Source organism: Podarcis liolepis (genome assembly GCF_965112155.1).
Source record: "Podarcis liolepis genome assembly, chromosome: 9".
Classification (NCBI taxonomy): Eukaryota; Metazoa; Chordata; class Lepidosauria; order Squamata; family Lacertidae; genus Podarcis; species Podarcis liolepis.
The window spans coordinates 5,125,139-5,141,659 of record NC_139564.1 but is presented as its reverse complement, the minus strand read 5'-3'; the positions used below and the strand labels follow the sequence as shown (position 1 = coordinate 5,141,659).

Below are 16,521 nucleotides of genomic sequence, written 5' to 3'. Positions count from 1 at the left end.
CTTCCTGTTTTCCTTATCACCTCTATCCTAGCATCTAGATATAAATCCCTCTTTCTTATCCTTTCACTTCACAAGGTTATTCCAGACTCAGCCAGATTTCTGTCCTCGAACCTTGGCTTTTAAAGTATTCATTTAGACACTCCCATTCCTTTTTCACTTCACTTTTTGGTTTTTGTCTTATTATATCTGTCAATTTGGCTAATTCTAAATATTCTGAAAGCTTACATAACCACTCTTCCCTAGTGGGTAACTGATTCCCTTTCCAATACTTAGCCACCAGGATTCTTGCTGCAGACGTCGCGTATATGAAAAATTTAGTTTTGTCTTTTGGACAAATGACCATTTCCCCCCCCTTCCCCCAAACAAATTTGGATACCTTGGATACATGGGGCGATCCTGCCTTCCTCTGTTGCCCATGTCAATTCAGGTGCCCATACCTGTTATCACAAAGAGGGGACCGCCATTTGTCTGAAGGCTAATTAAAGCAAGTGACTTTTTCCTATTGCAACAGCATCCATGGTGCTTGTGGATTGTCAAATTTAGTGATAGGGCCAATATTTTAGCTGCTGGCTCTTGCTCCCAGATTCCCAGCAGATTAACACACTGTATGCAAATGACAACATGGATGCTTTCCCAACTTTACACTCAGTTGTGTTAATGTGTGTAGAGTACACATTACCTTTTGTGGTGGGCTTGAAACTTCCCCCACCCCTTTTGTTCTTTATTGCCACTTTTATGCTAGCTGCCGTACTATTACCTTCCCGTGGTAATGAGCTCCATGGGTTAATTGTGGAGAAGTACTTTTACTAGTTTTGAAACATGACTGTTTAGCTCATTGAGTTTTGCCTCCATCCTTGCTTTGAACAACAGTTTCCAACTCAGCTTTTCCACCCCATTCGCTGGCTAATGTACCTCCTATCATAACAACATGGTTTTATCGCCTTTCTGAGAGCCTCCGCCTTAAATCTTCTCCTGGGCGAAAACCCGTTTCCCTACTCCTCTGTGTTACTGCTGGCCCTTTTGTGAACTCTGTTTTGTATCTACTGCACTGCACTTGACTTCAGCCATCCGTCACTTAATCTGTACCGCCACAGTTTTCTCTTTTGTCTTAAAACACCCAGAGAAACAATTTTCACACTTCTTAGGTTCACTTAAAAAGTCTGTTTTTGTGAAACTCTGGCCTCCTTTGTGTGCAGGTGATTCTCAGCATAGTTATTAAGAGCTCTGTGCACTTTGCACATCACAATATTTCTGCGTTGGCGAGTGGGGGAAACAGACCTGCAGTCAGAGTATATTATGCAAGTTTTGCATCCACATAGACCAGAGATTCAGGGCAGGGACAGGGGGACCTGTGGCCCTCCAGATGACGTTGGTCTCCCAACTTCCATCAGCCCCAGCCAGCGGGGCCATTTGCAAGAATGATGGGAATTGTAGTCCATCAGCACCTGAAAGGCCACACATTGCTCAGTGTGGCTTTAGAGTTTTTGACCCAGGCTGGAGGACTGGAAGCACATGGAAACTGGCTTGTGGGTGGCCTGCATAGATCAGGGTCAGGAAACAATTGTGGAGATGGGGAAGAGATGAACCAAGAGATACTTGAGATAATTTAGAGCAGGGATCAGGAAGCTTTTTCAGCAGGGGGCCAGTCCACCGTCCCTCAGACCTTGTGGGGGGCCGGACTATATTTTGAAAGAATGAAAGAAAGAAAAAGAAAAAAAGAATGAATTCCTATGCCCCACAAATAGCCCAGAGATGCATTTTAAATAAAAGGGCACATTCTACTCATGTAAAAACACGCTGAATCCCTGACCGTCTGCGGGCCAGATTTAGAAGGCGATTGGGCCACATCCAGCCCCCGGGCCTTAGTTTGCCTACCCATGATTCAGAGTACTGAAGCCATGAGCATCATGACTTTGCCCTTCTGCTTCCAAGATGTCCACTAGCCCCAGCTGCAACTTTCCCAAACTTCTCAGTAGCCAAGAAGACTGGATGTAGGTTTTTAAAAACACCTAAGATTCTTGCATGCCCATTGAAGAACTGCGTACCAGACCATGTACTTATGCCAGGGAACCTTTGGACTTCCAGATGTTGCTCTCATCAACCCCAGTGAGCATTGCCAGTGCAACATCTGGAGGGCTTGAGGTTCCCTACACCTGACTTGCACAGTCAGTTGCACGAACACACAGCATGTAGAACTAAGTAGTTCCTATTAGTCCTTCTGCCTCTCTCTTTACTCTTTTAGTGTTGCAATGCAACAGCAACAACTTTATTATTTATGGCCCATCCATTTGGCTGGGTTTCCCCAGCTACTCTGGGTGGCTTCTAGCACTTATATTAGATTCTTGTGCCATAAAGAGGTGCTTGGCTACCCTCTGATAGTGGTGAACTCTAGAAATGTTACTTTTATGGAAGCCGACTTGCAACCCACCAAGCTAAGTGCAGCCCAACTGCACCTGTGGGCTTGCTACCTGCTTGACAAGGCCCATGGGCTGCAAGTGGTCCAGTGCCTGCAGTAACAGTGAACGGCCCTACAAAGGGTTCCTGAACAACCAGGCAACTTCTCATGGAATGGGAGTGCTTTAATTGGAAACGAGCCTAGTGTTTGAGACAGATCTTCAAACACGGCTTCTGTGCGTGGATCAGCCGGTTAGAAGTGTCTCACACGGTCTCCCTTTTGAAGTAAAGAACAAGCCATTGATCTCCCCTTTCCTTCCTTTGTTAGCAATATGTATATATTTGGAGGTTTTAACAGCCTGCTGTTGAGCGACATTGTGAAATACACACCGGAAAGCTGCGAAGCCTACAGCAATGCAACCTCTTGCTCGGGGACAGGCCCCGGGCTCCGATGCGTGTGGAACAGCTCCACCCTTCAGTGCCTCCCGTGGGAACTGGCCACAGAGCAACAAGAGCAAAAAGCTGCTGAGGAATGCCCTTGCTGGACAGGTAGGTGTTGCAGACAGATCCACTGGCTTTTATTACTCTGGCATACTGGACACTGCCTTCGGTTTGGGATGTTTCCACTGGCTGTTTGGTAGCGTTGGGGAATGGTTTGGGGGTTGAAAAATGTAGGGGGTGCCCTTCAAATATCACTGAACAGCTATGCTTGTCCGGCTCAGCCAGCACTGACAGTGGTCAGAGATGCAGTTACAGTGGTACCTCGGGTTAAGAACTTAATTTGTTCCGGAGGTCCGTTCTTAACCTGAAACTGTTCTTAACATGAAGCACCACTTTAGCTAATGGGGCCTGCCGCCGCGCCGCTGCTGCGCGATTTCTGTTCTCATCCTGAAGCAAAGTTCTTAACCCAAGGTACTATTTCTGGGTTAGTGGAGTCTGTAACGTGAAGCGTCTGTAACCCGAGGTACCACTGTACTGCCTGCATTCTGCAACTAAGCTGCATAGGTGCAATTGAAGTAAATGCATATTTCCCCATGGCTCACCCCTCTTCATTGAATTTTAGAGCTGCTCCTCTATATTTTGTAAAAAATAATAATTAATGTGCATGGTGAATTACAATGTGGCGTATCCTTTTATGTATATAAAGGAACATTCATTCATATGAAATTCCTGAGCTACAGTCTGACATGGAATAGCCCAGTGACAAGGGTGGGTTATTGTGCTGTTTTTGTAGTTGTTATGCATTTTGTGTTTTCGCCTAGTATTTTTATTCTGTGAACTGCCCTGAGATTTATGGATGAAGGGCAGTATGCAAATTTAATTAAATAACAACACCTGTTGCTTGTGTCCGAATTGCGGTGGGCAAGTAGACCTTTTGAGACGGCTAGGAAATGCCCCAGTTTGGTCATGCAGGTCTTTCCTTTTCCTTACTAGCTGTGGACCATGACAAATGCGATCAGATAACAGACTGCTACAGCTGCACGTCCAACACAAACCGATGCCATTGGTGCACCGACCAGTGTGTGTCAAGGAACAGCAACTGCTCAGAAGACCAGGTAACGGTTTCTGCTTCCTCTCTCCCCCCCTTATGTCTGCTGCCAAGAAAGTGCATGTCAGCAACTGCACCTGACTTTGCCAAGCAGTTGCAATTCGTAGCTCTGGGTGGGCTGCTTCAATTGTGCTCGGTGGCTCACTAATGAACATCCTAGAAGAGAGAGTGGGGAGAAGCAAAAGGGTTGTGTATAAATGCTTCTATTTTTTATACCTAATCATACAAGTCACACACACTGAGAAGCACTGCAGGGTGCAAACAACAATCTCCCCCCACCCCGTCACTGAAAACCTACCTTTGTCTTGTCTTGTTTTGATTTGATGCTTCCAAGGCTCTGCTTGTCTTTCTTTCTTATCTATAGCATATTAGGTTTTTCACGTTACTACAATAAAATAGTATAGTCCCTTATTCGTCCTCACCCTCCCTATGCCCTTGTATCCTTTTTAGTTAGGGCAGCCTTTCTCAAGCTGTGGGTCTCCAGATGTTGTTGGACTACAACTCCCATCACCACTAGCTAGCAAGGCGAGAGCTCAGGGATGATGGGAGTTGTAGTCCAACAACATCTGGGGACCCACAGGTTGAGAACCGCTGCGTTAGGGGATTTTCATTTTTGATGTTCAGTTCTTTGGCGTTCTATACAGTGCTCAGGTTCAGGGTTGGGATAAATGAATGTCAGTGCTGTGTTGTGGGCCCAGATCAATGCACCCCTTGCAGCAGGAAGGCTAACCACAGATTTTCAGGACCATGGACAGATCAGTGTGACAAGTGCTAGCTGGAGCTTGCAGGAAAAGGGCTGTTGTCTCAGCGGCATGCCGAGGCCTTATGAAGGCTGGTGGGTCCAGACCTTCTGTCAGCCCGCCTTCCTCTGAGGACCTGTTTGTGTTTTTTAAAGGGCCATTTTCCAGTTGAGATGCCTCTGGTTCCTATGGCATAGGGACAGTGAGGACTACATGCAATGGGGTGTGGTGCAGACGAGACCTCTGAGTCATAGAATCATAGAACTGTAGCACTGGGATACCGAGAGTCATCTAGTCCAACCCCCTGCAATGCAAGAATCTCGGCTAAAGCACCCATGACAGATGGCCATCTAATCTCTGCTTAAAAACGTCCAATGAAGGAGAGTCCACCACCTCCCGAGGGAGTCCGCCCCATCATCAAACAGCTCTTACTGTCAGAAACTTCTTCCTGATCCTTAATCGGAATCTCCTTTTTTGTAACCTGAAGCCATGGGTTCGAGTCCTACCCTCTAGAGCAGGAGAAAACAAGCTTATTCCATCTTCCATGCGGCATCCCTTTAGATATTTGAAGATGGCTATCATATCTCCTCTCAGTCTCCTCTCATCTAGGCTTAACATACCCAGCTCCTTCAACCGTTCCTCATAAGGCTTGGTTTCAAGACCTTTGATCATCTTTGTTGCCACCCTTTGCACATGTTCCAGTTTGCCAAAATTGTGGCCACAGTACTCCAGGTGCAGTCTGACCAAGGCAGAATAGAGTGGGACTATGACTTCCCTTGATCTGGACACTATACTTCTGTTGATGCCTAGAATAGCATTAGGGTTGTTGTTTTTTTGCTGCTGCGTCACACTGTTAGCTCATGTTGTTGGGTAACATCATATTTTTGGGCCTGGAAGGTCCTGGAGTGGGTGGAAGTGGCTCCTTTGGACAGCTGTGCTGGCTGGACCCAGTGTCAAAAATAGCTGGAGGCGGTAGGTTAGCAAACGCAGAGCTAAGCAATGAGGAAAAAGGTCACATGGCTGCTACTTTGCCAGGTTGTTTGATTTAGCTGCATTTGGAAAGCTTTCTTCATACACCCTGACCCTCAGGACCCCCTTTTCCCTCTTTCCTTTTTTTGGTCCCAACAGCTGAAGAACTTGCTTTTTAGTCACTGAAAAAGTATATGGGCCCCAAAGTGTTTTGGGAATGCAGTTAGCCACCTTTAAAAAGCCCTGTTGCTCCCTGAACGTTTTCAAAACCTTTGGCTGTCACCACCTGGGAGTGTAGTAGATAGGTAGCCGTGTTGGTCTGCCATAGTCAAAATAAAAAAATTCCTTCCAGTAGCACCTTAAAGACCAACTAAGTTAGTTCTTGGTATGAGCTTTCGTGTGCATGCACACTTCTTCAGAGGCACACTTAGAATGCATTGCCCAAAACTCTTGTTCAGTGGGACGATCTGTGACAAAACTGATGAAACTGATCTGGAACTTCTAATGGAACCCAAGCCTGGAATGGTTTCAAAGCTGGGAGGATGAATGGGATTTCTGAAGTTTAGATGACTCTGCTGGCTTTGGTGCCGCACAAGGAAAGGAGTGTGTTCATGGCTAGATCTACCCTGTTGTCTCTTTAGCAGAATTGTTGATTCATCTTGTGTTTGTTGTGAAGCAAAAAGTGTACCTCTTTGCTGTCTCTGTTAGACTCCCATTGCTGCGTTTGAAAATTGCCCCAAGGATAACCCTGCATTTTACTGTAACAAGAAGACGAGCTGTAAGAGCTGCAGCCTGGATCAGAACTGTCAGTGGGAAGGTCGGAATCAAGAATGCATTGCTTTGCCTGGTATGTTTTCTCCTTGAGTGTAGCATTCGCATACGCTTCTACCCTTTCCTTTCGCTCCCAAATGGAGAAGAATATCTGCCTGCCTATCTTTTTGCATTGCTTTATTGCACTGACATTATTTTTAACTAATGCCATTAATTTGATTCTGAATTGATTTTAGAATGTATTTCAATTACCGTATTTTTCGCCCTATAGGACGCACCGGCCCATAGGACGCACTAGATTTTTTTTTTGGGGGGGGGGAGAAATAAAGGAAAAAAAATTTATCCCCCCCCCAGGTGCGGGGCTGGGGCGGGGGAAGCCCGAGCTTCCCCCGCCCCCAGCCCCCAGAGCGGGTCGGAGAGCGCTGGCGAAGGTGAGCGCACCTTCACCATCGCTCCCGGAGCTTGCGGGACTGGGGGTGGGGGAAGCCCGAGCTTCCCCAGCCCCCAGAACAGGTCGGAGGGCGATGGCGATGGTGCGCGCACGTTCGCCATCGCTCTCGAGCTTGCGATGCTGCGGGCGGGGGAAGCCGGAGCTTCCCCCGATCCCAGCCCCCAGAATGGGTCCCAGAGCGATGGCGAAGCTGCGCACAGCTTTGGCATCGCTCTGGGAGCTTGCCGGGCTGGGGGGATAGCTTCCTGAAGCTTGGAGAGCAAGAGGATTTGGTGCGCACCGACCCCTCTCGCTCTCCAGGCTTCAGCGAAAGCCTGCATTCGCCCCATAGGACGCACACACATTTTCCCTTCATTTTTGGAGGGGGAAAAGTGCGTCCTATAGGGCGAAAAATACGGTAATTGATTGTGATTTTATGTAAATTGTGTTACTTTTACTGTTGTTAGCCACTCTGAGCCCTGCTTCGGCTGGGGAGGGCAGGAGATAAATAAAATTTTATTATTATTTATTATCATTATTAGTGAATTAAATAAATGATAGTATATTGATGAGTTAAATATATATTTTTTTGTGAATTGGAGATCCTTGTAGGCACCTGAGTCCCTGTGGATGATCGCCGCAAGCGAGGCAAGAGTGAAATCCGTGCGTAACTTCTGCTCCTCTTTTTTTTACAGAGAACATCTGTGGGGCCACCTGGCACTTGGTGGGCAACTCTTGCCTGAGACTCACGCAAACGAAAGATAGCTACGACAATGCAAAGTTGAACTGCCGGAGCCACAATGCCGCTCTGGCGTCGCTCACCACCCAGAAGAAGGTGGATTTCCTTCTTAAAGAACTCCAGAAAACACAGTCATCGGTGAGTGAGCCTTAATGCCCTTTGAAGTTGCGTCTGGGTGGTCAGGGAGGCCCTTGCGCATTAATGCTCAGGTTGAGTTGCTTCATTTCAAAGGGAGCTGTTGAAATTCATATTCCTCTGTGAGGTTGTAACCAAGGCTAAGGTTGGCATCTCAGTACAATGTTATGTTTTTGATGTTAATCCTCCAAAAGCAACTGCTTTTGGTTTTTGACTACTTTAGCAGTTGAGAGTTGGGGCTTACCTGGCTTGGTTCCATATGCAGAGAACCCACACCTAGCTATCTTGTAAGACCCAACTACCCATAATCTTATTAGTGTGGGGCAGTTGTGACACTGTGCTCTCTATCCCCCTTGGGGCACTCACGATGCCACCCCCTTCCTTTCACCTAGGCTTGCCATTATGTCTCTGACAAGCTGTTGTCTGGTTTTAGGGCTCCATTTCAGCAGCTGGGTTTGACTGTCTTGCTTATAGCTATGAGACTTGCCACAATTAGCATGCGTGTCTGTTGAAGGGGCAGAGAGCTAGAGAAAGAAGTCAGCGATAGCATGAGGGGGTTGTGGAGAGACACAAATGACCTTCTCGCTTGCAAACTCAGCAGCTTGCTGCCTCTCACTTGCACCCTGTTCGAATCTCGGCAGCTCAGAGATCATTGTGCGTTAAGCAAGACCTATCCCTTATTTTTGCTCATTGAAAATGCCCGTGTGTCACACTGTGGCTGTGTGCTCCTCCTTAACTCTCATACCGCCCTCCTTCCTCTTAGCCAAAAGCCCTGACGCCCTGGGTTGGGCTGCGGAAGATCAACATATCGTACTGGTGCTGGGAAGACATGTCTCCCTTCACGAACACCTCACTCCAGTGGCTGCCTGGGGAGCCGAGCGACATTGGGTTCTGCAGCTACTTGGCGGTGCCAAACAACCAAGGGCTGAAAGCAGCAACGTGCATCAACCAAGTCAATGGCAGCGTCTGCGAAAGGCCTGGTAAAATATCTCTTGGTGCTCTTGCCGTAGGAGACTGGTGACGAACATGTGTAGAGACCATTGCTATTGGTGGCATGCAAATACAGAATGATGCATTGGTGTAGACTCTTCCTTCCACAATATTAGAGTTGATTTGTATCGACACACGGGACTATCAGTTCAAGGGAAAGGGACTTACCGTATTTTTCGCTCTATAAGCCGCACCCGACCACAAGATGCACCTAGTTTTTAGAGGAGGAAAACAAGAAAAAAAAATATTCTGAATCAAATGTTGAAGAGTAAAGAGGAGGGAGGATCAGGCTAAGGAGCCACCGGTCCGTCCGCCCCTTTGGGGAAGCTGGATCTGCTGGCCACCTAACAGCGTTGTCCCTGTTGGGGGGATCGGAGGAAGCAGGTGAGACGAAGCGACACTCTTCAAGGAGCCCCTTCCTTTCCTCCTCCCACTTTGCTGAAGATGCGCTGCGCTGCTCTGCTGAACCCAGCAGAGCAAGAGGGAGAGCTGTGCGGTGCCTCTTGGTCTGCTGGCTTCCCAGCAAAGCAGGATGAGGGACGGAAGAGGCTCTGTAAGGGCTCCCTTCCGTCCCTCATCGTGCATCGCTGTGAAGGCATCATAACAAGAGGCGCTGCGCAGCTCTCCCTCTTGCTCTGCTGGCTTCAGCGATAGCTGTGCAGCCTGCATTTGCTCCATAAGACACACAGACATTTCCCCTTGCTTTTTAGGAGGAAAAAAGTGCATCTTATAGAGTGAAAAATACGGTAGGTCAGTGGTAGAGCATCTGCTTCATCTGCAGAAGGTCCCGTCTGCAGGTTCATCTGCAGGTTCAGTCCCCGGCATCTCCAGCTACAGCTGGGAATGTCCCCCGTTTGAAACTCTGGTGAGCTGCTGCCTGTTAGTGTGGAATACACTGAGCTGGATGGATCAGTTTTCTGACTCAGGAACATAGGAAGCAACGCAGGAATCTCAGCTAAAGCATCCATGACTGGTGGCCATCCAACCTCTGCTTAGAAACTTCCAATGAAGTCTGCCACTTCCTGAGGGAGTCTGTTCCACTGTCAGAGTGGTGATAACTTACTTTTGTGGAGTCCTTTGACACCATCCCACTGCTGATCAAAATGTGAGCTCCAGCTTTTAAAGTCTAGGGAGCTGTGGTTTATCTTGAAGAACCTTGGTGTTCATGCAGAGTGTGACCTCAAGGGCTAAAGCCTTGAGGGGAAATTAAATGGATAATCAGGCACGGAGCTGAACTCGAGAGCCGTTTTGAATTGTCCGGGGTGCGGAAAGAGGTCTGTCAGCAAGAGGGCTACAGTAGCTTCCTTAATGGATAAGAGCTTTATTAGTAAATAATGGGAAGGACCACAGTGATACTGACAAGAAGCGGTGTCAGGATTCAGCAGCCTTTCGGGGGTTTGGGAGGAGAAAGTTGGATTCTTTTCACCAGCAATGTAGTGTTACCTTTGGCTTCAAGGTGGAAGAAAAGAAAAAGGCTTGGAAATGTCTCATATGGTAAACGCTGCTTGCACTAATCCCTTTTTTTGTTGTTGTTGTTGAATGCACAGCCAACCACAGTGCCAAGCAGTGCCGTACCCCCTGTGGCCTGAGAACGGTGTGCAGCGAATGCACCAGCAGCAACTCTGAGTGTATGTGGTGCAGCAACAAGAAACAGTGCGTGGACTCCAGTGCTTATGTGGCCTCTTTCCCTTACGGCCAGTGCATGGAGTGGCATACCGTGAGCAGCTGTCCACGTAAGCAATCCCTGGGCTGATGGGGATCTCAACAGTTGTGTAGGGGCTGTTCCATAAAGGGGGTGGTATCGTCCAATGGTCCGTGCACCTAGTATATTTATGCACAGGCAGCGACTATTTTGGGGGCATCCAATTGACGCGCAGTCGCCGACACAGGGTCCTTTTGGACCTGGAAGATGGCAGAAGGGTATAACGGGGTGGGGTGTGTTATATGTGCTGCTGCACACGCAGGGCCTGGGAACGGAACCCCCGCATGAAATGGTTGCTGCCTGTATTTTACGAACTGCCCTGAGATCTATGGAGGAAGCGGGTATACAGATTTTATTATATTCTTCTGTTGGACTGGAGAAGGAATTTTATTTGTGTGTGTGTGCTCGTTGTAGGGCTGAGGACAACAGGATCCCAAAGCTGCTCCCCAGATTAACAGGGTGGCTGTGGGCAAATTGCAGAGGTCTAAATCCATAGGAATATGCTAGGATCCCCATACTGAGTAGGACTTTTGAGGCTCCCATTTGTCTGCATCCTGCCAGGCTACTGCCTCCAGCCGGTAGAGTTGCAGGTGAAGCCTCCAACACCAGTTTTCCTGCACAATATTTACGGGCTACCCACATGCAACCCAGGCCCTGTTTTAAAATTCCATTCATCTTTATTTATGATTGCATTATTGATATTTGGAAAGTCCTAACCTACAAGAGAAAAAAAATTCAGCCCACTTCACATTACGCTTCCCTGTTGTTGCTTGGAAGGCAGGTTGCAGGCTGTAGTTTGCTCATTCAGCTTTAATGGCAAACTCTGACTTCTTGGAGCCAGCCAGGATCGAAACAGAATGCAAAAAAGGCAGTGTGCAAGTGGGAGGATGTTCAGACCCTGGTGTGCTGTTGTTGCATGTGAACCAGCCCAGGATGTGAAGCCTTGAAGCACTGGTGGCTTCTTTCCTTAACCTGGAAGTTCTCTTTGTCTCCGCAGCTGAAAACTGTTCTGGCTACTTCACTTGTGGGCACTGTTTGGAGCAGCCTGGCTGTGGCTGGTGTACGGATCCCAGTAATACAGGCAAGGGGAAGTGCATTGAAGGCTCTTCCAGAGGTCCAGTGAAGATGCCGCCTTCACCTCCACCAGCAACAGGAAAATCCTACCTAGAGCCTGTCCTTGATGTCAGCATGTGCCTGGCTGAGAACAAATACAACTGGTCCTTTATTCACTGTCCAGGTAACTTATTTAGGAGTGCACATTTGATGTGGAGATCAGTTATCTCTTAAAACCCTTAAGTGATCCTCTTGTATGCCCAGTAGGCAGGGGCAAGAAGAGGGTGGATTTGTTTAATCTTTCAGTGACTGTGTGCAGCTTCTTGAAAATGGAACCAGGTAATGGTGCCTATTCCTGAGTAGTGCTGAGTTGTTAGTCGTGTTAAGGGAGAACTTCAGAGAATGCAATCTTAACGTTTATAATGTAGGGGAATGTGAGAAGTCTGCCACTCCGTTTGCTTGTTTATAGTGTTTGTAGTCCTCTCTTTAGTTAAAAGACTCCATTATAAATGAGGTAGTCCTTGCCCACAATTTTCCAGCCTGAAAGACATGTTGCAGTAGGAAAGGCAGAGGGGAAAGCAAATTCAGACAACAGTTCCTAAAGGTATGAAGTTCTTAAAAGGACCACGACGAAGTTCAACTGTTGGTAGGAGGAGAAGAGCCCAATGGATCTAGTTGCTCACCAGGGCTGGCACAGCAGCCCTGCAGTCCCATATCTTTCCCTGCTGCAGCCTTATGGGAAATAGTTACAATAAAATAGAAATAGATATAAGGGTTAATGTCACCTGAAATGGGGGCAGGGAAAAGAACAGTTTATTGGAATGCAAAGCTTTTCTTCCTTGGCTGGTTTTTCTTTTTCTTTTTCCTTTTTTTTGGGGGGGGGGGGGAGGAGAGGAGTTGGTGTTGTGAAAGGGCAGAGAAATGTCCCACTTCTTCCAGTGATTCATGATTGGCTAGGCTTACTGTGACCAGAAAGAAGCTAGTGCCCTTATCGATAGTTTTCATATACTGATGTCAGCACATAGCTAAATCTGATTTGCTAGATTGTGCTGTGATTTCATCACATTCAGAACAGGAGCCCAATCTGGCTGGGGAAGAATAGAGGTGGTGGGATGTCTCCCAAAGCAGAGGCCATCAAAGGAAACAGTGGCTGCAGATAGCAAGCAGTTCTGCGCCAGCAAGATATGAAAGGGGGCACAACTGTTTCAAACTCAAAATCTGGGGGGCACAACTGTTTCAAACTCAAAATCTGTTTCGCTTCCAGATTATGATGATATGATCCTTTGAATTTCATGCTGTGTAGTTAGACAAAATGACACGTATAAATGCCTTTGTCTATGGGCAGATGAGTCAACATAAAAAGAGCAAATTTCTGCATGTGCTCCCTCCATTAATTCTAACGTCCATTAGAATTATTTGAGTACAGATACAGGCGATGCACAATCACCTGCGACGCCAGAGAGTTTCTCCAGCACAGTTAAGTGCTGAGTGTTGTAGCTGCTGAATGTGTGCACTCCGGTCCACCCTGGGAAGGGGAGCCCTGCTGAGATGCTCTGGTGCTTATCCTGGATCGCTGGAAAGCAAGACCACCTGGTCTGGTGTGAACTTGCTGTTACTTAGCCTAAAACACCAAGCAATCAAAATTGTGGTGACAAATAACGAGATGGATGGGAGAGAGCGAAAGATGTGCTGAGCATCCCTTTTTGTTTTCTAGCCTGCCAGTGTAACGGGCACAGTAGATGTGTCAACGAGAGCATCTGCGAGAGGTGTGAGAACCTGACGACTGGCAAGCACTGTGAAACCTGCATCTCCGGTTACTATGGAGACCCCACAAATGGAGGCACCTGTCAGCGTAAGTTGGGTCTTCCATCCATCTTCCCCACTGCTGAACAATTGCATTTCCTCCCCTGGTCCCCATTTATTTTTGCCTGACCTTTTTTTTTTAACAGCTAGTATGCAGGCCATAATGATTGAGGCTGTGTGTGGACTGTGCAAAATTCTGTACCAAGGAAACCTATTTTCTGCAATTTGTAAATTGCGCAAAATGAGCAAATTTACACGATTTCACTGAACACTATGGTTTTGCTTCTTTGCATAATTTATTCGTGTTTTGCCAGGACACCGAAGCCATCCAAACACTGAGAATTTTATTCATCTAGCCTTTTGGGAGAGAATTCAGCAGGTTTCACTTACATACTTTCAAGGCTATCTTCCCAGCCTCGAGGGGTGGGAACCATTTAAAAAGAGAAGTTAAGATTCCCAGAAAGCTGAATTCTACACTTGATACATATTCTGTGTCTGTTCTACTTTTACAGAATAATTGATAATTACCAGTGATAGAACTGTGTAACATCAGTGATATTTTATTACATCTGTCATATAACTGAACTTAAAGAAGCATTTCACAGGGGTATGGATCATAATATTCGTTGTGGCAGGTCTACTTCTAATATGAACCAAAAGTCTGAGCAACACGTTTCCCAATCATTGACTCATTTAACAAAGACATTGAGTCTGTAGAGATGATCCCTTTGCCATTCATTCATGCCTGAAATTTGATAAGATCTTGCTTTCCTCCTCGCCTTTTGCTAAGGCTGCTGAACTACCTTTGGTTTTAGCTCTCACCCAGGGGTTGTCTGTCTGTCCGTATAGGCAGAGAGATGAAATTCAGGGTACTACTCAATCAAGTGTGGTCTTCCAAATTGTGCAACAAGCAGTGTTTTGTGTCCTGTCATAAATGACATAAATGCGCATTCAAGGCATTTAAGCGAGTGGGAAGCCACTCACAATGTGAACAGCTTAATTGCTTGTTAATTGATCCATCAGTATTTATTTTACAGAAAAAAAATCTGTTTATCTTGCAGCTTGCAAGTGCAATGGCCATGCTTCTATCTGCAACGCAAACACAGGGAAGTGTTTTTGCACCACAAAAGGAATCAAGGGAGAGGAGTGTCAGCTGTGAGTCAGCCTTTACATATGTCCTTTTTATTGTCCATTCATTGTGCTCTTGATGGCATTGGGGTGGTTCTACACACTCCTGCATTCAATACTGTTTGCGCCCACAAAGGTTTCAGGGCAGTCAGACTGCTTTGTGAGCTATCAGTGCATGGCCCATAGCTCCCTACAGAAACCTTTTCACGCCACTAATGTTCCAACTTGGGGTGTGGGATCCAGCTTTTGCTGCACCAGAGTGCTGGGATGCCCTCTCAAGGCACCAAATCAAATCCACTTATTTGTGTTAGAGCTGCTCCCAAGTGCTTCCTGTTAATGCTGGATACAGTCGTTCCTGTGGGGTGGCTTTTGTGTGTGTGAACGAGCAAAGGTTTCGCAGGTAATCACAGCCTGAACATAAAAAAGAGAAAAGCTTAAAAATCAAAGTCTGGTGGCTTGGCACCAGAGCACAACTGACTTTCATTTGGGGCCAGAAGCGAAGCTCATGTAGCTGTACCCCCCCCCCGACTTCTCCTTGATGCCATGTGGTGGCATTCCTGTTTCTTTTTCTGCAAGGATGCACATTTTAGCACAGCCACTGCAGCCTGATTGCAATAACACAAAAAATATACAAATGAAATCATGGTGGCTCCATAGGGCCCTCGTATCTACGGGACTGCCTCTCCTGGTCTGCCCCGCAGAGGATCTTAAGGTCCATGAATAACCATAGTTTAGAGGTCCCGGGCTCTAAGGAAGTCAGACTATCCTCCACCAGGGCCCAGGGCCTTTTCAGTGATGGCTCCGACCTGGTGGAATGCTCTGTCCCAGGAGAACAGGGCCCTGCAGGATTTAATCTCCTTCCACCGGGCCTCTAAGACAGAGCTATTCCGCCTGGCCTTTAATTTGAATTCAGCCTGATCCTTTATTTCCCTTCCCTCCCCCCTCCCCTTTTATGAAGATCACCCACTCTGAGACCCCACACCTAATTCTCCCCTGGCCTCCTCGCTGGCCCAAGTAGGACCAATTCAGCCAACTAGCCCTGGGGATTATCTAATGCTTACTTCCCCTAAATTGATTTTTGAATTTTATTGTTATTCATGTTTTTATACTGTTTTTTATGCTTCTTTTATAATTGTCTTTTAAATTTGTTGTTAGCTGCCCTGAGCCCGGTTTCTGAACTGGGAAGGGCGGGGTCTAAATATTATTATTATTATTATTATTATTATTATTATTATTATTATTATTATTGGGAAGGGCGGGGTCTAAATATTATTATTATTATCATCATCATCAGGTGACCAACCTGCCCCCAGGGAAAAAAGGGCAGGTTGAATTGGGGGTGGCATGAACACCCACCAATGGGACTGCTGGAGTTAAATTGTGCGTTCAATAATGAGGGAGCATTATATATAGATAACCACTTCAAATGCACTATTAATGCATCAGTGGCATCTTGCTGCACACGCCTGCAATAAAATAGAGGACTGGATGGGGTGCGGTGACAGGTTTGGGTAACATGGTTGCAGCAGAATGTGTCATAGTGCTGTTTTATTTAGTGTGGTGCACTGATGGAGGCAGCAAAGCTTCTCAATGCCAGGTTCTGGAAGCCTCAAGAGGGGAGAGCGTTTCTGCTGTGCCCATATCCTGCTTGAGGGTTTTCCACGGACATCTGGTTGGCCACTGTGAGAACAGGGTGCTGGACTAGGGGGGCCATTGGCCTGATGCAGCAGTCTGTTCTCATGCTATAATAATGATAACAACAACAACAACAATTTATTATTTATACCCCGCCCATCTGGCTGGGCTTCCCCAGCCACTCTGTGCGGCTTTCAACAAAAGATTAAAATACAGTAATGCGTCAAACATTAAAAGCTTCCCTAATGAGGGCTGCCTTCAGATGTCTTCTAAAAGTCTGGTAGTTGTTGTTCTCTTTGACATCTGGTGGGAGGGCGTTCCACAGGGCAGGTGCCACTACCGAGAAGGCCCTCTGCCTGGTTCCCTGTAACTTGGCTTCTCACAGTGAGGGAACCACCAGAAGGCCCTCGGAGCTGGACCTCAGTGTCCGGGCTGGATGATGGGTGTGGAGACGCTCCTTCAGGTATACTGGGCCAAGGCCGT

The 16,521-nt window shown here is 47.0% G+C and overlaps 1 protein-coding gene across 6 annotated transcripts in view; it reads left to right on the top strand.

Moving 5' to 3' along the window:
- ATRN (attractin) overlaps positions 1-16,521 on the top strand; it is a 174,254-nt gene that overhangs the window by 84,345 nt on the left and 73,388 nt on the right. For all 6 annotated transcript variants that reach the window (XM_083520445.1, XM_083520443.1, XM_083520441.1 and 3 more), the window contains 9 exons: positions 2,723-2,943; positions 3,829-3,950; positions 6,361-6,499; positions 7,549-7,730; positions 8,491-8,707; positions 10,265-10,450; positions 11,417-11,656; positions 13,187-13,324; positions 14,337-14,430. In XM_083520445.1, coding sequence (XP_083376571.1) covers positions 2,723-2,943; positions 3,829-3,950; positions 6,361-6,499; positions 7,549-7,730; positions 8,491-8,707; positions 10,265-10,450; positions 11,417-11,656; positions 13,187-13,324; positions 14,337-14,430 — 1,539 coding nt within the window. The remainder of the gene's footprint in view (positions 1-2,722; positions 2,944-3,828; positions 3,951-6,360; positions 6,500-7,548; positions 7,731-8,490; positions 8,708-10,264; positions 10,451-11,416; positions 11,657-13,186; positions 13,325-14,336; positions 14,431-16,521) is intronic.